The sequence below is a fragment of the Prinia subflava genome, chromosome 23 (genome assembly GCF_021018805.1).
Source record: "Prinia subflava isolate CZ2003 ecotype Zambia chromosome 23, Cam_Psub_1.2, whole genome shotgun sequence".
In the NCBI taxonomy this organism is placed as follows: Eukaryota; Metazoa; Chordata; class Aves; order Passeriformes; family Cisticolidae; genus Prinia; species Prinia subflava.
Genome location: NC_086269.1, coordinates 5,559,712 through 5,581,857, shown reverse-complemented (window position 1 = coordinate 5,581,857; position 22,146 = coordinate 5,559,712). Strand labels below are relative to the sequence as shown.

Here is a 22,146-nt window from a genome sequence, read left to right as displayed (position 1 = left end):
TGCTTGAATTTGTCCTGGCTCCTCATGGGAGACAGGATCCATCTGGACCTCCTCAGGGTCCAGTCCTGGATCCTTACATGCTCAGTCATCCCTGGCCATGACAAAAACATGAACCAGCCCCTTGCAGAGATGGAGCAAGAGGCAGACGTGGTCCTGTCAGAGCCCCAGAGCCAGGCAGTTTTGCAGGGTACAGCCCCACACACAACATCTCCTGCCCAGGACGCTGCTTCAGGGCTCTGTGGGGCCTCCAGCTGGACTCCAGCTCCCCAAAGCTGAGCGACCCCAAAGCTCATCCAGGTGTCCCCCCTAGTGCTTCTGGGGACAGGTTCGGGAGGCCCTCAGGAGAGAGGCAGGCAGAGCTGCCCAAGGGGCTGTGACAGGAGCTGGAGATCCCCCTGGCAGGAGTAGTGCCCAAGTGATCTGCCACAGTGTTATGCCACAAGCAGGGGTGGCATGGCAGGGCAGGGGTGGCCTGCCCCAGCTGAGAGCAGAGCTCGCTGCCTTTGCACCCTTCTCTGCAGCCCTGGGAGTGTTCAGCTGCTGCTTCTCCATCCTCTCCCCCACTCACCAGCAGCACAGATCTCTCCTGACCCTTCCTGCTGTCACAGACTTGGACCCCAGCACCACTCAGCGTTACAGAGGAACCTGCTCTGCCCCAAAATGCCCCTCAAATGCCAGAGGTCAGGTGTGGGGGTAGAAGGATGTTGGACCAGCAGCTGCAGCACTGCACAGTGATCTGTGATCTGCTGCTGGCCCTCGTGGGTGGGAGGCCCAGTGCTTTACTCAGGGTCACCACAACACCACCCTGGTGCCAGCCCTGACCCTGTGCCCCTGCTGGCAGGAGCAGGGCAGGGTGCTCAGCAGCCCCAAGGGGTGGGACAGCTGCTGTCTGGCAAGGCACAGCTCTTATGGGCAAGAAGCCAAACATTTCTGCTGCATCTGGGGCTCTGGTGACACCAGATGCTGCCTCTATTTCTCCTCCAGTGCTGAAAGCTCCATCCTTGGGCTTGCTGGCAGGAAAGGTGTTCCCAGCCCCAGAGCAGTTAGGGACCCCTCTCAGCCCCAACAGCAGAAGAAACTAAAAAGCTGTAAAAAGCAGTTTCTTTGCTTTTTTTCCAGATCTGGGGTGCCTGTGGCTTCAAGCACCACAGCTTCCCCACTGTGAGCAGACAGGAATATTGCCTGGAACTGGGACAAAGCAGACCCCATGTGATGCAAGCTCCCGTGGCTCACACCTACAGCCACAGTTGCAGTAAGACCAAGAGGACTCAGAGGAATCACAGGAGAAGCATGCATGGCCTAACATGGCAGCTTCCTGAATTTCTGAGGCCAGAAAGAACAATGCAGAACAGCTTTCAAAAGCAGATAGGCCCACATTCTGTTATGGCTAGGAACTGGAGAAGCAGCACTGGGCAGATCCATCATCTCTGCATTGCTGCCCTCTGGCTGCCTCTGCTTATCCACAGCCATTCTCCTCCAGCTGGAGAGATGGCATCTGCCACAGCTGTCAGGGGCTCTGCCTCTTGCCATGCAAGAATCATCATAGAATTGTTCAGGTTGGAAAAGCCTTCTAAGATCATCAAATCCAGCCACTGCCCCAGCACTGCCATGTTCACCACTACGTCATGTCCCCACAGTGACATGCCTTTGTCTCCACCCTGGGCAGCCTGTGCCAGTGTCTGATCACCCTTTCAGTGAAGATATTTTTCCTAAAATATAAGCTGCTGTCACATCCTCCCTGGATGTGCCTGTGGCCTCCCCTTGGCCCCAGGCAGCTGCATGCACAGATCCATCCTGTTCTGGGTAGGATGCAGGCAGCACCACGTGCAGTCTGTCTTTGGCAAGGTTAAGAATCTTAATCCTCGAGCTGTGCCTCACCTGCCATCAGCTGGACTCACCACACCTATTTCTGCACCGGACATATGGGCTATTTAACCACCTTTCTAGCTGTTATCAAAGGCCAGAAGAGGATCTGTGCCTTCATCACAAACACTCCCTGGTGATCCCAGAGCAGCCCAGCCCGCTCAGGGCAGACCGTTCCCCCGCACCCGTCGGTGCGTGGGCGCAGGTTCTGGTGCAGCAGAAATGGAAGTGACGGCTTTCTAACCACTTCCTTTCTTTCTGGGTCTCTGTCTCGTGCCCCTCCAGCCCAGCTCATTTCCTGTTACTGATAATGGCCCCTGCACCCGGCGAGAGGTCACCAGGCTCAGTGTCCCCCCGAGGGAGCAGCCCAGGCACTGGGGCAGCAGGGCTGTGCTGGGCAGACCCAGTAGGGCTGCCAAGGTTTCTGCTGCTACAGCGTGCCAAGGGACCCAGGACAGGAATAACATGATGAGTCTTCAGGGTTTTCAGTGCTTTTCACTGAGACCTGCTTTGCCCTGTGTGCTGTGAGGACAGAGAGGAGCTGGGGGTGTCCTGTTCCTAGGAGACTTCTTCCTGCCCACAGAGCTCACAGGGTTTTGCAGGCAATGCTGTGGTCTGGAGCCTCCCGAGAGGATGTGTGTGTGCCTCCTGGCCAGCCCACAGGTGTCCAAGCAAGGCTCACTCCCCAAGGGAAACCAAAGCACACAGCATTTTCCAGACAGCATTTCTAAATGCACAGCTCTCTTGGAGGCATCCGAGGAAGTACAGGAGAACTTCAAGTGACCCATGGATGAGACAGGTACTGCCACAGGTGCTGGGGCTGTGTCCCCAGAAGACTGTCCTGGTAACAAAGTCATTCTGTGACTTTGCTGTCCCTCTGTGGCTTCTCCACTGGCATTTGTTGACTAGAGTGTCAAAGTCTTGGCACCTTGGAGATCTGGTCTCATGTGCTGGCTTAGATCCCCTTTACCTTCACCCCCCTGGAGATATGATTTAGTGGTGAACATGGCAGTGGTCAATTAATGGTTGGATTTAATGATCTTAGAGGGATTTTTCAACCTTAATGTTTCTGTCATTTCCTGGTTCTATACACCTTGCTTAGGAACAGTCCTCCATGCAATTACTCCTCTGTAAAATGAACAGGGGGAGCTTCTTCCCACATGACAAGAGGAACAAACCAAGATGATATAAATCACTTTTACTATGGAACATCACCTTTTCCAGGGGAACTGTTCCTGTGCCAAGGCACCTTCTTCAGTCTACAGCTCTGCATCAGTGTTAGCCCAGCCCAGTGGTACTGGTGGTTCACCAGCTTTGCTTTTCTGTTGGCAAACCTGGAGGAAAGCTCAGCTTGTTTGCAGGAGATACAGGAGAGTATCTAATTCCAGAAACCAAACACAGTTCTACTCAGCAGTCATAGAATTATAGAATATGTTGATTGGAAGGCATTCATCAGGGTTATCCAGTCCAACCCCTGGCCCTGCACAGACACCCCAACAATCCCACCCTGCGCCTGAATGTTCCAAATGCTTCTTGAGCTCAGACAAGTTTGGAGCTGTGACCACTTCCCAGGGGAGCCCACTCCAGTGCTCAACCAACCTTTGGGTGTAAAACCTTTTCCTTTTATAATTTAAATCTCCTCTAACACAGATCCAGCTGTTTCCTCTATTCCTGTAACTGGTCACAGAAAGCAGGGACCGGAGCTGCCCCTCATGAGGATGTTGAAGACCTCAGTCTCCTCTTCTCTAGGCTGAACAAACTGAGTGAATCGAAGAAAACAATCCAGCAGTTAAGCAGGAAATCCAGGTCCTAAACTCCTCTTCTGATTCTCCTTGAGGAGAGGGCAGAAGCACAGAAGCTGGCAGGATCAGCAGCAATGCTTTGGCAAAACAAATCAGCAATTGCTCAATTGCTCCCAGCTCAAGCCAGGCAGCAGCAGGAGCAAACTCTGCACAGACCGTCACGGGGAGAAAGGTCACACATCCTCTGCCTCCGCCTCACTGCCCAGGATCAGCTCCATCCCCGTGGGATGCCCGAGGGTCCGGGCTCGCTGCGCTGCGGGCTCTGAGCAGCCCTGCCAGGAGGATGCTCCTGCCGGGGCTGTCCTTGGGAACGCGCTCCCGTGGAGGACGCGGGAATAGCGAGACGCTGCTCCCCGGAAAAGCAATCTGCGGAGGCGCTTCCCTCGGCTGCCGGCTGCTGCCTGTCCCCAGGCCGGCGGGCGGGGGGCGCGGGCCCCCCAGGTAAGGTGCCGAGGGTTCGCTGCCCCACGGCCGGCTCTGCGGGATGCTCGGCATGACTGCTCCGTCCTCCTCTGCCCTGCCGGCAGCCGATCGGCCAGCGTGCTGCGAGGCTGCTCGGTCCCCAGGCAGCTGCTTCACCTTGAAGCCTGCGAGCGATGTTTAGGCAGTGGAGGAGATGGGCTAATTTCCAAAAGCCTGCAGGACATCCTGACTCCCAGTCGTGCCAACGGAAGCAGAACCATCCCTTCCTGAGTGCCGGACCCAGAGGTGACGGGGCGTGATGGGACAAAGCCATGGTGTGGTAGGCAATGCTGGGGACTGAAACTGCTGGGCAGCATCTGCTGTGGGTGCCAGCTCAGTGCCTGCCCAGGCTGAGGTGACTTTGAGGCTACAGAGCTGTGTGGAGGGGGTGAGGAGAGGTGCTGTATCAGGGCAGGGAGGCTGGGGCAGGAAGCCCATGCTCAGGAGTCTGGGGGGCAGGAATGGGCATAAGGATTGGCCAGTCATTAGTGGGAAAACAGGTCCCAGTCTGGAGCTGGAAGGTGCTCTTTGCACAAAGGGAAGTGGCTGTGAAATCATGGCCAGAGGTGCAAGATGACCCCACAGAAGTGGAGTTTTAAAATGCAAGTGAACAAACAGCAAGAACCAGTCAGGGATAAATACAGATCTTCCTCTCCAGGGCACCAACTCCATAGGGACCCCATATCCTGCTGAAAGTAAAGCCACACCTATAAGGACCCTTCAAGGCCCCTGAGACTCTGTCACAGACCTCTCTAGTCCTTACATCGCAACAGATAATCCTAATGCACAGATGTCCATGGACAGAGGACACAGGGGATGCCATATCTGGCACATCCCTGGTTGGGCCAGGGTGAATGGCTGGCGTGGTAACAGCTGGGACTCTTCCCTCCATGTGCATCCTTCCAGCACCAACCCTCCTATCACCACTCTGGGCATCATCACCACCCCTGACACCCCACTGCCACCAAGGTCAGAGCAGAAAGGAATGCTGGGGACAAGGGATGTTCCTGTTCTGGGACCTCACCAGTCCTTCCCCACCAGGGGAGGGAGGCAGGAAGGTGAGGGGCACGGCAGTGACCTGCCTGGAGCCATTTCCTTCAGTGTTGCTTCCTTCCATCCCCTCCTGGGTTCTGACCCCGGAAACTGTCAGATTCCTCTTCCCTCACACCAGATTGCAGTGGCTGTTCTGGTGTCCTGGTCCTGTCCTTACAGCAAACTGACCCTGGGTTGGGATGTGGCCCTAGACTGGACACTGTCTCCCTCAAAGCCAGGTCCGCCCTGGCCCCAGCAGTCCCTGTTTGTAGGATTCACAGAATTCACAGGATCCAGCAGCTCCGCTCCCCAGGCCAGCCTGATGCAGCTGGTGATGTGACGTGGGACAAGCACGGCTGCACACAAAAGGCACAGTCCCTGGCCAGAGCATCTCCCAGCTCTTTGCTCCCCATTGCACCCCTCTGCAAACTCAGCCAGTGTCCCTCAGGAGGAGCCTGAGGCAGCATCATGTTCCAAGCAAGGGCTCAGAGGTGGCCAGAAGTGATGTCCCCAAAGGTGCATTCAGGGGGAGGGAGGGAGGGCAGGCAAGTCTGGACTTCCCTGCTCGAGGTCTCTGCACACCAGCACGGATGGGCACTGATGAGTGACCAGGGACATCTGCTCTGCACGTGTGGGTGTACACCCGCCGTGTACCCCAGCGGGCGGGCAGGAGGAGAGTAGGGGTCAGTCCCAGGAGGGCAGCAGACTTAGGTGGGTGCAACAAGGTACAGGGGACAGCCTGCTGCCCGGGTGGCACAGAGCTGAAAAATGCCCTGGGTCAAGCAGTGTGTTCTGACTCCCTCTGCTCCTGGTCTATCTCTACCAACTCATGCCTCATTTTCCACCAGCACCTTCATTTTCGTGCTGTAGGTCTCCACACGTCTGTGTCCCCTCCCATGCTCTCCCTTCAAATGTAAGCTGGTGCTTTGGCAGAAGGGAGGAAGAGCAGCCATGCTGGCAGGTGGGAGCACGCTGGGGTCCAGTTGTGCACCATCAGAGGTAGGTAAGGGTCAGGACATGTCAGCAGTGCAAACTTCTCTGCTCCTAGGAGCCTGGGCCATGGCACATCCTTACACAACATCCCTACTGTGTTCCTCCTATCCTGGGTGAGGCACCATGGCCAGGATAGTCCCTTCAGTCTCCATCAGAGTTTTCTGCATAAGGAAAAGCCCGGGGGGTAGGTGTGGTTTCCAGAGCTATATCCTGGGTGTCCTACTTAGTTGCAGCTGGCACAGGCAGGTGTGTGACTGGTAGAGCCAAGCCAGCAGCATGGGGAGGTCTGTGGGCAGCAGAAGGAAAGTGCTGCAAGGCTTTTCTGGGGCCATCCCTGAGCATGAGTTCCTTGGTGTTGTGATGCTTTGGAGGCAGAGGATACACTGCATCCCAGCATCTCAGCTTCCTCTTTCTACCCTGAGTGGGGTCCTTTGTCATGACCGAATTCGAGTGGAACCAAAGAAGCCGTTTTGCAAAGGAAGTGCATCAGCACCTTTCCTGCAGCATCCAGGGGCATTTCATGACCAAGGCAGAACCTGGCAGGAGGAAGAAGGGACTTACTGCTGAAATCCTCTGAAATGCCCATCAAATCTCTTAAATCATGCTGGGCCACAGTTCACTGAAACGAGCAGCACACAGGGAGCTCCTGGCCTCCACAGAAGCCTTTGTTCCATATCCCTTTGGCAGCTGGAGTTTGTGTCTTGCATGAAATCATGTGTTGGTTGAAAGGTTCCCATTCTCTTTGGGGAAAACGAGCCAAGATCCAGCCCCCAAAGGCCGGTTCTGTCCTGGGTCTCCTGCTCACTGTGCAGAGGATCAGGATGTGCTGTGGTGCCTCCTGGGTCCAGCGAGGGACCCTGGACAGCCCAGCTGTCACAGCCCCATTGCTTTGCTCCTTTGGGGTCCTGGCAGATTTGTGGAGGTTCCCTGCATCCTATGAGGTCTGTGAGGGTCCATCTGTCTCCATCCTCCCTGCCACAGGTGCCCAGCAGCTGGGGAGGTTGGGAGGGAGTGTGGGCACACAGATGTCACTGACACATTCCCGGTGGCTTCCATGTGCGGGTGGCCCTGTGGCATCTGTCCCAATGCCACACTGAGCTTGTCCCTCACCTGTCCACCAGTGGCAGAGGAGCAGAACAGTGAGGAAATAGTGAGATCAGGCCAGCAAAAGGCAGGAAAAGCAGCTCCAGGGGTTTGCATCTTGGCTCTATCTTCAGGAACTCCTTAAGCTCAAAGACACCCAGAGGGGACAGGTGCCCTCCACACTTAGAGGGCAGATACAGTCCCAGACTCATGAAGCTTCTGCATGTCTGACAGCTTGATACTCCAGCACAGAACCCTGTTTGTTTACTCTGGCTCCTACTGGAAGCAAGTTTATGCAAACACCTTGTTAACTGCTGGTCATCCCAGGAATTCCTGAGCTCTGTCAGGGGCAGGTGGGAAGGAAGGGGAGTGCATGGTGGGGCTGCCTCTAGGCTTTACTGATGTATTCTTTCATCCCACATAGGGCAGGGAGCAATTCCTCAGCCTATCCTCTGGCCACTGTAGGATCGACAGGTAAGACACGGGTGCTGGTGGCCTTTTCTCCATGGTAAGGCTGTTCTGCTGCTGGCCAAGCCCAGCCCTTTGCTCTGCAGCTTGGGCCCTCTGATCTCCTAGCCCTTGGCTAGAGGGTGGCACTGGCAGGGTGTCCCAGGGAAGCTTTGTTCTGGCACACCTGCAAACACACAGGTGTGCACAGCTCTCCAGAGAGGTGACTGGCAGTGCTGGCACAGCCAGGGGACAGCACAGTCACCTCAGTGAGCTGGGCTGGTGTGGCTCTGGCCAGAGCAGCCCACGGAGCAGACATGGGAGAGGTGTTTGGGGTCCCTGTAGCTGTTGGGGTGCAGCAGGAGCTGCTCCAGAGCAGCAGGGTGGGGGCTGAGGAGGAAGGAAATGTGCAGAGCCCAGGCAAGAGCAAACAGGAAGAGCAGTGGGGATGCATCAGGAAGGATGTGCAGTGCCCCAAGGGCAGACCTGGCTTACCTGAGCCAGGCCCCAGGGACTTTGGTCCCCAAATACAGCCCTGCTCTTCCCTGCTTGGGAGGGGGAGCCCACCCATCTTACCCTGAGGTACCCAGGGATGGTCGTGGGTGCAGGGGGGTGTCCCCACGTGGGCAGGGGTTGGGGGACAGTGTGGTGGCACAAGGAGCACACTGCACTGAGGGTGGGAGGCATTGAGCGAGCCCTGGCTCCTTGCACAGCGGGATGGGGAACAGCCTGGGTGAGAGGACACGGGCTGGGCAGCAGGCATGAGAGGATTCATTCTGGCTTCCTGTGGGGCGGGTGGGCTGTGGTGCCCCCACAGCAGCACCACTGCACCATGCCAAGCAACCTGCCTCACGCCTCCTGCCAGCAGCTGGGTCTTGCCCCATGGGTGGCACCAGTGCTGGCCATGGCTCTTCCCCAAGGCCATCAAGCACACCCCACCAGCCCCACCGGAGGGGCCTGTGGAGACGCCCCAGGGTTTGGGGGAGGCCAGGCCGTGCCCACGGGTGCAGGACGGAGGTTGGTGGGTGGGGAGCAGGGCTGGGTGTGCAGGCGGCCCGGCAGAGCCGAGCTGCAGAGATGTGGCCGGTATGTGCGTGGGCGGCACTCGGGGTGGGGGAGAAGGAGGGAGAGGAAGCAGCAGAGGCAGCAGCTCCTTTGATAAGCAGCTTCCTGAACACTTTCAAACCGTGGTGTCAGGCGGACACGCGTGGTGCCTGTGCCGGGACCAACAGCCCACAGGGCAGCAGGTAGGCAGCCCCCAGCCCGGGCACATGGCCTGCCAGACAGGAGACCCCACCAGGGCAGTCCTGGTGCCCGGGGGTGCTGGGCATGTGCGTGTGGATGGGCAGCCCCAGGCAGGGCTGGGATGCTGGGCAGGTGATGTGAGCACTCTCCCTGCAGGTGCTGGCAGCTGAGGTACTTCCCTGGGCCCCTCTGCTAGCCAGGGCATCTCCCAGGTGTTTCCTGGCTGGACAGCTGCTGGGATGGGATCCGGGGCTGTCTCTGGTCAGGATCTCTCCTGGTGCTGCTCCTGCTTGAACAGCTGCTCTTGTCCTGCCTGGATGGAGAACACTGGGACACCCTGCATGGGGCATGGGGATGGTGTGAGTGGCGGTGGTGGCACTGCCACTCCCAGAAATGCCACTGGGCAGCCGGGAATCATGAGGAGCAGCTCCTGCCCTGGCCATGTTCCCTGTCACCATGTGGACCCCGGCTCTTCACGAAACTTCCCTGAGCAGATGGGCTGCCTGGGATCCCACTCTCTGCCCACCAAGAGCTCTGACTCTGCATCATTCTCTCTCTCTGTGGGTTTGTCTCCTCCTCATGGAGGAAGCTGGGGACAAGAAGGAAGCTCAGGATCCCAGGGTGCTGCCTGCACCATGAGGAGCTGTGGCCAGAGGTGAATCAGCATCCCCTGCATCTCCCTGGCCCTGCCAGGGGCTGACCCATTGCTGGTGATGTTGGCATCCTGCCCAGCTGGGCTGCCCCATTGCCTTTGACTCAGCCATGCAGATAAAGCAGTTTCCTTTTGACAGTTGCTGTGACTTGCAGGATGGAGGAGGCTGTCCTAGGGCCATCCCTCCCTTGCCAGAGCCATGAGGCTGTTGAGGGTGCCTGGTCTGTGTCACCCTGCAGCAGGAGACAGCCAGACTCCGTGCAGTGGCTACAGCCACCTCATGTCACCTGCTGAACGCTGCTGTGCTCAGCCGTTCCAGCTCTCACTCTGCCCCACCGTGTCCAGCATGGAGCAGGGGGACGTGATGGGGAAGGGCTGGAAACACAGGGCATGTGCTTCCATGGAGGTGGAGAACATCTGGGGCTTCCCCAAACCAGCCCATGCCCTGGCACCACAGAGTGGGTGTCCTCCCCTCAGGGGAGGCAGGTGGCCCTTGGTGCCATGCCCAGGGTCACCAGTGGTGCCCGTGTGGGCTGCAGTGTGCAGGCATCCCCGAGGGTGAATGTGCTGGGAGCTCTCCATCTGCCTGGATGCAGGGGCTGGGGCTCAGGCTTCCAGGCCATCTGAGGATTTAAAACCCGTCCCTTGCTTGCAGACCTTCTTTTGGGGGCTCCACCCAGCCTTGTGGTATCTCTCAGATCTGACTTTTTTTTCCAGCTGCTTCTCCTCTGATGGCTCCATGATTTCCCAGGAGCTGAGGGCTGCTCGTGTGTCCCTGCTGTGCTTCAGGACGAGGGCTCTGTGGCTGCTGCAGCATGGTCCAAGCCTGCTTGGTGTGCTCCAGAGTTCATAGGGGCAGCCTGGCAGCCCGGGCAGCTGCAGAGGACATGGACAAGCCGGACAAGCCCAGCCCCTCTGCCAAGAAGCACGTGCGTCTCCAGGAGAGGTGGGTGTGCCTCAGCCCTGGCCAGGGTACCCGTGGCACTGCTGGTCCCCAGGGCTCCCCTGACATTCCCTCCTGCCACCATGTGCAGATGCCTGGTCAGAGCGTGGAGGCTGCCCTGGCCCCCCCCAGCCCAGGACAAATCTCAACACTGTCCTTCAGGGGCTTCCCAGCAAAAAGGCAAAATGATCAGCTAGTTCCTTGTTCCTCAATCTCCCCATCTGCTGGGGTCTCCATCTGGCTTTTGCTCGGTGTGGGGTGGTTTTAACTGATGATACAGTGGGATGGGCTGTCCTTCTGCCCCAGGTGGCAGCAGCTCAGCCACGGACCCCTCTGCCTTTCAGGAGGGGCTCCAATGTATCCCTAGTGCTGGACATGAGCTCTCTCGGGAATGTGGAGCCCATCCAGCCTGTCTGTACGCCACGGGACATCACGCTGAAGTTTCTGAGGACATCCAGCCACATGCTGAAGAAACAGGAGCTCCAGCAACACGCCCAGAGCCTGGCACAGCTCCAGGAGGAGTTTTCGGTTCGATGATTCCCTCTCTTCCTCACAGGAGGGGTGGCAGGGGCTGGCAGTGGTGGGATGACGGGGTGAACATCGGGCTCTGTGCTGTGCCCGACAGCCCCAATGAGAGGGCAGGTGGTGTGGGCAAACAGGGGAGGGGTGCCCGGGTACCACCTGCTCCTTGGTGCACACATGTCCTATTGGGGTTCCTCGAAAACCCTGTCCTGCCCTGCCATGCCACACTCTTCTCCCAGGGTTGCCTCTCTGGAAGGAGCCCCACCACAACTGAAGTAAAGACAGGATTCATCCCAGGAGCTGGCATCTCTGGTGATGCCCCTGGGTCAGCTCTGTCCTGCTGGGCAACCACGTCTGCCACCCCCAGGGGACACAAGTGGCAGAGATGGGCTTTTCCTCATAGCTGTTTTCTCCCCCTGCAGAAAATTCCACCCAACTTCGTGAGTCCGGAGGAGCTGGAAATCCCTGGACGTGCTTTCAAGGACAGATACAAAACCATTCTCCCCAGTAGGTGCCACTGTGTCCCTTTGCCCCCCATCTGCCTGTGGGTGAGGGATGACTCAGAGCAGCCCTGCCACTGGGGTGGGCACCCCTGGGTGCTGTTCCTGCCATGTCTGCTCCTCCTGGCCATGTTGCAGGAGCTGGGTGCTGTGTGCCAGGGGGTGTACACAGTGCTGGGGGCCACATGGGCTGCTGCTCCCTGGGATGTCCTACCCAGGTGTTTAGCACTCATGGGGCCTTACATATCCCAGTGGTGTGGCCCTAAGAGTGTAAAGGCTGAGGATGTCCTGGAAAGACTCAGCTGGGCTCCAGTCAGGTTCTATGGGGGTGTCCTGGGGGGTCACTGCAGGTGAGTTACCCCACCTGCTCACTGTGGTACCTGCAGGTCTGGGCTGTGCCCTGCCAGGTAGTGAGGCTGAAGTGGGACAAGAACAGGCCTGAAGGAGGGTGCAGGCAGCTCTGAGCATGGCATGGAGCAGGAGGACTCAGCCTCCAGTCCCTGAGGTCGAGGCAGGGAGGATGGGCAGGCTCGGTCCTGCCAGGTAACATCTGTGACATCTTTCAGATCCTGAGAGCCGAGTCTGCCTCAGGAGAGCGGGGAGCCAGGAGGAAGACAGCTACATCAATGCCAACTACATCACAGTGAGTGTCCTCCCAGGGCCTGCAGCCCAGGGCTCACAAGGCGCCAGGCTGCAGGTGCCACACCAGGTCACACATGCCAGGGCACTGTCACCTGCTTTCCTGTGGCTGCCCTGGGCCAGCCAACTTAACTTGCCACCCCCTTTGGAGCTGGAGAGATGTGGCTCCATCCGCTCAGGGCAGATGCACCTTTCCTGTTGGTGGGAGAGCCTCATGAGGGAGCTGCTCTCAGCTCCTGGGCAGACTGAGCAGCCCAAAGGCTCCCTTGGAGTGGCTCCTCCATCTCCTCCTCACACACTGGCCCATTGTCTGGCAAGGCCATGGGAGGCAAGCTGTGTCAGCAGACTATGGCAGCTCAGAGATCCTCAAACCTCACACATCCTGGGATTTCCTCTCTGCTCAGAGAGCTTGTTGCAAATTCCCAGAAGAGAGCTAATGAAGATGGGGTGTGGCTTTTTTTGGCACCCTGTGGGGTTCCTTTCCAGAGACTGAGAAATCCCCAGACCCTGGGGTATTCCTTAGACAACTTGGATTTGATCCAACCCTGTGCAAACCCTTCCAGGCTGCATCTCTCCCAGGATGGGATCTTGTGTGAGCCAGGGGCCAGCTTTGCCCACTGGCTGAGCCATTCATCCCACTGCAGCACCCTTCCCTTGGGACTGGCCAGGGCACTGGGAAGCAGAGGTGGGGCCATGGATGCTGTGAGTGCTTGGCAGTGGGGGAAAGGAGGACATAGAAAAGTAGCCCACAAAAAGTGGTGTCTGGGGTGACAGACAAACCCCTGGGAGATGCTCAGGGTGGAGCAGTTAGGAGCATTTCTTTTCTGATGATGCTTGTGGCTGAGATCCACCGAGGCAGCAACAACCAGCACCCGGCAGGGAGGGTCAAAGCTCCTTTGAGACAGGAGCGCTGTGCCCAGAGCTGCTGGGAGGTCCAAGGGCAGTTTGACCATGGGCAGCAGAGGATCTTTGTCTTCCCGAGGCAGCCTGGCAGCGTGCAGCTGCACATCAGGTGACACTGGCACTGTCCCTACACCCTGAGGTGTGGTGGCATCTCCTGTCTCACCTGACTGCTGACAATGCACAAGCACTGCCTGTCTCTGTGGCACTGAGCACACCCCTGTGCGTGGTATTTCCTGGTATTTCCTGACCCCTTCCTTCCCCTTACCTCTCCAAAGATGTAGCAGGGCAGGAATTTGTGGGCACATCAGAAAATTGGCAACCCAGCCTGCCTGGGCATGCCTGGGAGGCACAGGAATCTGGGAGGGCTCTGCAGGTGTTTGATCACATCAACCCCACATGGGACTGATGCTCTTCCTGCTGATGGTGTTCCATGAAATGTTTTTGAGCATGGGTGTTGGGGGAAGGTGGAATTCCCAGGGCTGACACCTCCAGGTATCCTGAATGGAAAATCATGTTTCCTTAGGAAAAATAAATAATCTTGAGGCATGAAAATAGGGCTCTGCAAAATATTCCTGAAAACATTCCTGTCCCTTAGCTAGGCCAGTGCAACTTCTTGTGACACCAAACCATTAACAGATTGCTGGGAAGGCTCGGATTTTCAATACCTTTGGCAACTTTATACTAAGAGAAGTGTCTGGAGACAGAGGATGCTTGGAGCTGTGAAACAGGGATTCCTGCTTGTCCTTGTGGAAGTACTCACAGTGAGGAGTGCAGCTCCTTCTGTGAGCTTTGCCTCGCCAAAGCTGGCCATTGTCACACTGATGGCCAGGGGATGCTTGCAGGAACCTGGGTGTACGAGGCCAGCTGCATGGACTTGCTCCTGGATGATGGGACCAGCGGGATGGGGAGGATGCCTGGTGGTTCCTCAGCACATCTGTAAAAGCATTTTAAGGACAGGTCTAGTAGGAAACAGCCCCTAAAGCGTAGAGGAGGGAAGCATCATGCGGGCTGGAGTGGCCTGGGGACGGCCCCACTGCCCCGGGGTGCCCCCGCTGCTGACGGGCCGTGTGCTCAGCAGGGCTACGCGGGGCGGCCCCGGGAGTACATTGCCACGCAGGGACCCATGCTCAACACCGCCACCGACTTCTGGGAGATGGTGTGGCAGGAGGAGGCTCCTCTCATCGTCATGATCACCGAGCTCCAGGAGCGTAAGGAGGTACCGGGGGCACGGGGGGAGCGGGGTGCTGATGGCAGAGGAGGGTTGTGTGAGGCCAGATGTGGGGTCTGTGCACCCACTCACTGTGCCTTGGTCTCAGAGGATTCCCTGATGGATCACAAGTGGAGGAGGAGATCCCCAGGGTTGCAGCCTTGGCTCTGCCTGGCAAAGGTTTTCCTCCTGACATGGCTGTGTGCTCTGGGCACACTGTACCAGCTGCATGATAGGATGAAGGGTTTAAAGCAACTCCCAGGGATGGGACAGAAGCAGTGGGCAGCAGTGCCCCTCTGGACCCCCAGAGCTCTCCCCTGGGCTGGGGGCTGTCAGCCAAGGGATCCAGGCCAGGGGAGAGCTCTGGGGGCCAGAGGGGCACTGCTGCCCACTGCTTTTGCTTCTGGGATGGGAGCCAACAGCACCTGCCTGGGCAAACTGAGAACTGGAAACTCCTTCCTGGCCATGTCCTTGCTCCCTTCTCTCCCAGCTGACAGCCTCTCTGTGCCCTGGGTCCTGCTGCATCTGGAAGCTGCCTGGGCTGAGCAGGGATATCTCTCATCCCTGGGGCCTGAAAGCAAGACAGGGCATGGGAGAGGGTGCAGGGCAGCAGATGCAGGGGTAGGGATCTGTCCCTTTTTTGCTTTCCCTCTGTATCACTCTACATGCACCTTCCCTGCTCCCCTGCTCCCCCCAAGCTGATGCCCCCTCCCAAGAGCACTGACTCAAGCACACTTCAAACATCCAGTGGGTGCCTTGAGCATCTCCACAGCGACAAACCTGCCTTGTTCTCCAGAAATGCGTCCACTACTGGCCCGAGAAGGAGGGCACCTATGGCCCCTTCACCATCCACGTGCAGGGGGTGAGCGAGTCTGTGGAGTACGTGGTCCGGGATCTCTCCATCCAGGTGGGTCTGAGCCTCATCCTGGGCTCAGAGAGGGGCACACTGGGGCCCAGCAGTGCCCCTGACAGCCCGGGGATCTCTAGTGAGATGGCAATGCTGTGTGACAGGAAAGAGGAGGGTTCATGATTCTCAGGAGCCTCCTTCCAGAGGAGGGGTCTGCAGAGCCCCTCCTGCCTGGAGAGGCTGGGAGGGAGCAGGACCCAGCCCTGGGGTACAGAGGAGAAGGGGTCAGCTGGGCAGAGCAGCACCACCACCCAGTGTTTTTGCACTGTGTGGCTGGGCTCTGCCCCATGGGCTCTCTGTGGTCACCCCAGGTTGACACCAACCTAAAGGATCTTGGTTGCTTTGCCTGGACTCTGGTGACAGTTTTGGAACACTCTGCATCTCTTCTCATTTTCTGGGATGGGACACATCCATTGTCTCTGGCCCAGGGGTCTCTCCCTCCTCTCTGGCAGAGGCTTGAAGAGGGATTCAGGAGCAGAGTGGCTGAGATGGGTATGGGCTTCTTGGCCTCTGCTTGAGCTAAGCTCCCCATTTCCTTTGGCCCGTGCTCTCACATGCCCATTTCTCTTTGTTCTGTGCTGGAAAAGCTTGGGAAGGAACGCCGCAAGGTCAAACACATCCTCTTCCCTTCCTGGCCGGACCAGCAAACACCTGAGTCAGCCAAGCCCCTGCTGCACCTGGTGTCCAAGGTGGAGGAGGCTCTGCAGACTGCAGCCAGCCCAGGGCCCATCGTGGTGCACTGCAGGTAAGAGCTTGCACTTCACCTGAGCTCTGTGCTTCTCCTCGGGGTCAGGCTGCAAATTTCTGAGGGGAAAATCCCATGTGAGTCCTCATGTGTGTCGCAGTGTGGTGCTGAAATCCCAGGGCACAGCCACCCACAGCAGAGCTGTCAGTTGGCGGCTCCTGTCCTGGCAGCAGGATGGTGGCGTCAGCCTGGCAAATCCTGCACCTGGGTGCAGCAGGGTGGGCGCAGGAGGGGTCTGCATTGGGACCCAGCCACCAGCCCCACCATACACCCACAGCTCCAGCTCTGGAAGATCTGCTTGAGCAAGGAGATGGAACCAGGTGACCCCATGGTTGGTCCCTTTGAACCTGGCCCATTCTGTAATTCCGTGATTCCTGCTCCCTGTGCCACCAAGCATGGCCTGTGGCTTGGATGTGGAGCCATGTTTCAGGACAGCCCTCCTGCAGGAGGTGACCTCTGCCTATTTTCTCTCCTTGCTCAGTGAATTTGGGGACAGTGGAGCAGGGCAGCCGGTTGTCCCTGTGGAACATACAGCATGCACTGCTGCAGGCTGAGTGCAAAGCACTGCTGGTGCTGGGGTTAGAGCCCAGCTGGGAGGGGACGGGGCTGCAGAGCCCCCTGCTCTGCACAAGGATGGGCACAGACTGGTTTTGTGCTTCCAGAGCAGCCTCAGCTGGGCTGTGCAGCATGGCAAGAGCTCCTGGCCATGGCAGAGTGATCCCACGCCTTTTAGTGCTAAGAAGCGTGGTCTGGCCGCTGGGGCCAGGGCTGCAGCATCCCTCTAGGAAGAGATCACAGCAAAGCAGCCCAGGAGTGCAGCTCAGCAAGAGGCAGGCGTGGGCGGGAGATGCCGTGGGGGCTCAGCAGGGCTGTGTCTGTCCTGCAGCGCAGGCATCGGCCGCACCGGCTGCTTCATCGCCACCAGGATCGGGTGCCAGCAGCTGCGGGACCAGGGGCAGGTGGATGTCCTGGGCATTGTGTGCCGGCTCCGCATAGACAGGTGCGTGCACGGAGCAGGGGGCGCCGGGGAGGGTCCCGCTGGGGGCCGAGGCTGAGGGCGGGGGGGTGGGAGGGATGTGGCAGAAATGTGGGGAGGGGCATCCCAAGGGGGCGGGGGGATGTTTGTGGGGGGCGGGGAGGGGAGGGGAGGGGAGGGGAGGGGAGAGGAGAGGAGAGGAGAGGAGAGGAGAGGAGAGGAGAGGAGAGGAGAGGAGAGGAGAGGAGAGGAGAGGAGAGGAGAGGAGAGGAGAGGAGAGGAGAGGAGAGGAGAGGAGAGGAGAGGAGAGGAGAGGAGAGGAGAGGAGAGGAGAGGAGAGGAGAGGAGAGGAGAGGAGAGGAGAGGAGAGGAGAGGAGAGGAGAGGAGAGGAGATATGAACCTGGCAGCCATCTGCTCCTCCCTTCCAGCTCAGACACTAAATCCAGAAACACTCCACCTTGGCCACTTTTCAAGCAGAGGTGAAAATCAGTTACTAATCTCATTTTGAACAGCCCAGCAATGATTCTGAACTCTTCTATTTTTTGGGCTGCTCTGGTACCTGTTTCAGAGGCACCTTGACATAGTGGGTGAAGTGGGAATATTTGTGGGAATATCTCTGGGAGCAGAGAGCTGGCGACAGGGTTCTGTGTTTGGTGAAGTGTCAGTGGTCCCTGCCTTTCCCTTGCAGAGGTGGGATGATCCAGACCAGCGAGCAGTACCAGTTCCTCCATCACACACTAGCTCTCTACGCTTCCCAGCTGCCAGACGGGGGAGGCCGCTAGTGCAGGGCTCCCACTGGGCTTGTGGCTCCCTGCTCTGACCTCTCCTGCACCAGCCTTGGGGACACCTTCACCAAAACCTCTCCATGCCACAGAGCAGCTGCAGGAACATCCCTTGGGGTGATGAGCTAACCCACGGGGGCTGCGGCTTTGGCCCCTGGGGACGAGCAAGGTGAGGTGGTGCAGTGGGCGCAGTGGGTGCTCGAGGTGGCCGCTGCTGCTGGCTCCAGGCAGATTTCACCCATAGAAAAAGCCAAAGCTTTTGAGAGGTGCAAGATCCTGAACCAGAAGAGCAAGCTGTGTGGAGGAACTGCAGCTGGCACATGCCAGGAGTGTGGTTTGCCTTTCAGCTGCACACAAATGTTCACCCCGTTAGACACAGGCCAGTGGAGCTGCCCTGGAATAAACAGAGCCTCTGTCCTGGCTGTGCATCCTTTGTGGGCAGGGCTGAGCTTGCTCCAAACATGCACCACGAAGCTCTTCTTGCTAAAGACACACCTTGATGCTTGGTGCAGGGTCGGCTAAGAGCGTTCCACAGCTTGCTTTCCTCTCCACCTTCAGCCAACACCTTCTCAATAGCCTTAGAGTGGAATCACAGAATTATTAAGGTTGGAAAAGACCTCCAAGATCATCGAGTCCAACATCTGATCAAACCCCTCTGTGCCCACTAAACTGGATCATGAATTGCCATGTGTAGTTGTTTCTTGAACACCTCCAGGGATGGTGAGTCCACCACCTCCCTGGGCAGCCTGTCCCAGTGCCTGACCACCCTTTCAGGGAAAAAAAATCCCCAATATCCAACCCAAACTTCCCCTCTGTCTAGCAGGGGAGGTTCCCAAGCGCAGTTTGCAAATGATGTGTTCCCAGTTGCCTTCTGTTACAGGAGGGTGGGGATTTTGAATTCATGGGGGGTTTTTTTCTGAAATCAGAACAAAAGAATGTTTGGGTTTTGTTAGGTTGTCTTTTTAACAGATTGGATTCAGGGGGAAGAAACAGAAGACAGAAAATGTTGTTGTAAAGCATGGAGATGGAAATATTCTGTGAAGTATTTTGAATTACTGTGAAAGTATTCAAAGCTGCCCTTGGCCAATGGGCATCAGACACCCACATGGGCTGTGAGGGCTGGGAAGGAGATGGGATCTGTCCAGTCTGTACCTGCCCATGGCATAAGCCCTGACATCACCCAGCGTGAGATCCAGGGGAAAAGGGTCCGTGTTCCTGCTGAATGAGTCTGAGCTTGCCAGGGCTCCCTGTGTCCATGATCCACCCCTTCACCACTCCATGGGTCCCCAAAATGCAGCTGAATCACTGCCCAATGGTCTTCCCTATCCACTTTCCTCCCTTGGCACCAGAAACAAATCTGCTTCCTGGCCCAGCAGCAGGAAAAGGAGCAGATCTCAAGTAATGTCCTGTCATCTGCTGCATTTCGATCATCCTGGCAGAGAAATCCCCCTGTTCCTTGTGCCAGGTCAGCCCTTCCTCATGCCCCAGCCTGCCCAGCCACGTGCTCTGGGGGGGAATTGTGTTCTCTGTGGGACTCCTGCATGATGCTCGGGCACTTGGAGAGGCTGTGGAGCTTCTGCAGGTTAATGCAAGGTTCAGGATTTTGCCTTCTCACGTAATTTGGTGTGAAACTGTTGCCTTCAATGGTGTCTGTGGAGACACAGATAGAGGTTTGAGGTGTGAGACAGGCTTTATTCAGCATCCCCCTCCTTACCCACTGCCATCAGGCAGGAGAAGTTGAAGAGTCGCAAGCTTCACCTGGGTAGTTTTCCTGCACTCCTTGGACAGCAGGACACAAACCATCTTCCTCATGCTTTCACCTTGCTGTGCAGAGGAGAGCTCCTAGGACAGGCTCAGGCCAAGGCCTGCACAAGGGTCTCCCAAGGCATGCAGGAGCAGCACCAGGATCACAGCTGGGCCAGGGGTGGTGTCACCTCCTCCCAGATTCCCCAACAGGTGCTGGGAGTTTTTCCAGCTCAGCTGTCTGATGCAGATTATGATCAGTTAAGCAGGTTTCCTGCCTTTTGATCTCAGTTTCTACCAGCTCCATCTGTTCCACACTTACCTGGGAAATGTGTGAGTTCTCACCATCCTCCATGCACTGACTCCCTGAGCAGTGCTGGGGGCTGTGCTGAACCATCGCCTGTGCTACTGCCAAACCCCATGTCAGGGGTGCAGCAGGGTTTGATCTGCTCTGGTTGTGTCCTGAGTGTCCTGAGAGACTGCCTCACGCTGTCCATAAAGAGCACAGGGAGCCCAGCAGACAGAGGAATGAAATCTCTCCACAACCTCATGCTTCCCCATGCCCTGGGCTAGCTTTAAGCCCCTGAGCTCAGCCAGGGGTTTCAGCACAGCCTGGATCACTCCTGTTCCTCACTCCCCCACTTAAACCCCTGCTGTCCTTCTCCTCACGGTGTTCCTGTGCTTCACAGGAGGCACAGCTCAGGCAGGCAGGCAGAGCATGCTGGTCTGGGGGCCCTGGGTTGCAGCACCCTGAGAACTATGTCCCCAGGAGGCCAGGTCCTGCCCAGGGCTCAGGCAGAGTCCTTCCTCCACAGAATCACATAACACTTTGGGTTGGAAGGCCATCTAGTCCCAATCCCTCCCACTAGCCCAGCTTGCTCCAAGTCCAACCTCGCCCTGGATATTTGCAGGGATGGGGCAGCCACAGCTTCCCTGGGCAGCCTGTGCCAGGGCCTCACCACCCTCTTTATAGAACATTTCTTTCTTACATCTAAGAAAATATGTTAGGTATAAAGATACAAGAGCCTGTCCTATCCATGTGACTTTGGCCTGGGGTTTTCCAGGCTGGTAATCCATTCCCTCCCCTTGCAACAACCCACTGGGATGGGAGGAACAAAACCTGGTGGCCACGTGGCACACATCACTGCTGTGGCACACACCAGCTTTGGTGGTGGCAAGAAGACCCAGAATGCCCCAAATTCATTTCAGCTGGAAAGATTCAATGCCATGGAACACAACACTGCTTCAGCAGGTCCTTGGAAAGGCAGAGCATATGCCCAAATCCAGCATTTTGAATAATTAATAACAGCTTTGCTCTCAGGTGAATTATCGTAACCACAGGCTCCAACAGCACCTGTGGGCTCCAAGTGATCTGTGAGCAAACCATCACCTGGAAAAGGAGACATTTCAGGGCACACTTTGACATTTCCAGGCACTGCTGGGGTCCCAGGATCTCAAGAAGGCCCCATGGGAGCACCTGCAGCAGGTGGGACCCCACAGAGGGTGAGGCCCACCCAGCTGCACTCACCCAGAGCCAGGGGCAGGGTTGTCCTGGGGGCTGGGAGCACAGGAACAGTGTGGGACATGGGAGAGACAGCTCTTTGTGCTGGTCCTTGGGTTAAACTCTCAACCAGGGGAGCATGAGGAAAAGCCACCCCTGACCTCTGTTTCCTTAAGGAACTTGGGGAGGGGAGGGAGGGACATCAAAACCTCCTGGGAATGGCAAAGCGCTCTTGTCTGGAGAGGCCCTGGGGTGGTGCCAGCTCTTGTACAGGGTTCTGCCCACTCCCCAGCTCTTGGCATGGACGCCATGGGGTGACACCGTGGAGGACAGTGCTGCAGGGGGACCAGATCTGCTGTGTGCACCCCTGCATGTGCCACTGTGGACCCTCTGCAGGGAGTAGAGATTGGGACGTGGTTTAAACCAGTGGGAAACAGCCAAATGCCCCCAACCTGCCAGGGCTGGCTCCCCTTGATAGGAATAAGGGCAATAGGGTGGGTGGAGTGGGGATAGGGCATGAAAATGATCTTATTTGCTCATTTCTTCATGTCTCTCATGAGGGCTGGCTCAGTCCTGCTGTGTGTGCCGGGGTGCCAGTGGCACTCCCAGGTGTGTGGGAGGGCTGGGGCCCGGGGGGGCTGGTACAGGTGCAGGATCGGGGTGTGCCCAGTGGCTTGGCTGGAGGGGCTGGTGCCAGTGCAGGGGCACTGCCAGGGGTGCAGGGTATGCACCTGCCCGTGCTGGGTGCTGCTGACCAGCACGGGGGGTGATGGAGGTGGGGGTGCTGGGGGTGCTGGGTGCGGTGGGCACCAGGAAAAGAGGTGCAGGGAGCACAGGAGTGAGGGCTGGAGGGATTCTGGGGCTGTGCAGGTATTGGGGGTGCAGCAAGTGCAGGGCACACGGGGGGCAGGCTGCAGGAAGGCTTTGGGTGCAGGCTGCAGGGGAGTGGGGGGTACAGGTGTGCCGGGGTGCAGTGGTACGAGGGTGCACCCCCGTCCCTCAGGCCGAACTGAGAAGCCCTGGGGTACCGAGGGTGCGAGGATGCCGGGACTGACCAGGGCAGGGGGACGGGCTATTGCAGGCTGGCCGGCCTGTCCGGCCTGTCGGGGCTGTCCCGGGACCCGGCGCGGCCGGGCGGGCTGTCCGGTGCGGCGGGTCCTCCGGGCCGCCAGGGGGCGCGGCAGCGCGGCGGGCGCAG

The 22,146-nt window shown here is 57.8% G+C and overlaps 1 protein-coding gene across 5 annotated transcripts; it reads left to right on the top strand.

Moving 5' to 3' along the window:
- The first annotated feature begins 3,809 nt into the window (after window positions 1-3,809).
- Window positions 3,810-18,735, top strand: PTPN7 (protein tyrosine phosphatase non-receptor type 7). Of its 5 annotated transcripts, none has more exons than XM_063418369.1 (11): window positions 3,810-4,106; window positions 7,660-7,709; window positions 10,297-10,525; window positions 10,867-11,050; window positions 11,467-11,551; window positions 12,111-12,187; window positions 14,165-14,302; window positions 15,090-15,200; window positions 15,788-15,945; window positions 16,832-16,945; window positions 17,611-18,735. In XM_063418369.1, exons 3-11 carry the CDS (start codon window positions 10,395-10,397, stop codon window positions 17,702-17,704), a joined length of 1,092 nt encoding a protein of 363 aa, XP_063274439.1. In that variant the 5' UTR covers window positions 3,810-4,106; window positions 7,660-7,709; window positions 10,297-10,394; the 3' UTR covers window positions 17,705-18,735. The 5 variants fall into 5 exon arrangements, with proteins under 5 accessions (XP_063274439.1, XP_063274438.1, XP_063274436.1 ...); XM_063418368.1 differs by having other exon boundaries at window positions 3,810-4,373; XM_063418366.1 differs by having other exon boundaries at window positions 3,810-6,158.
- The last annotated feature ends 3,411 nt before the right edge of the window (window positions 18,736-22,146 follow it).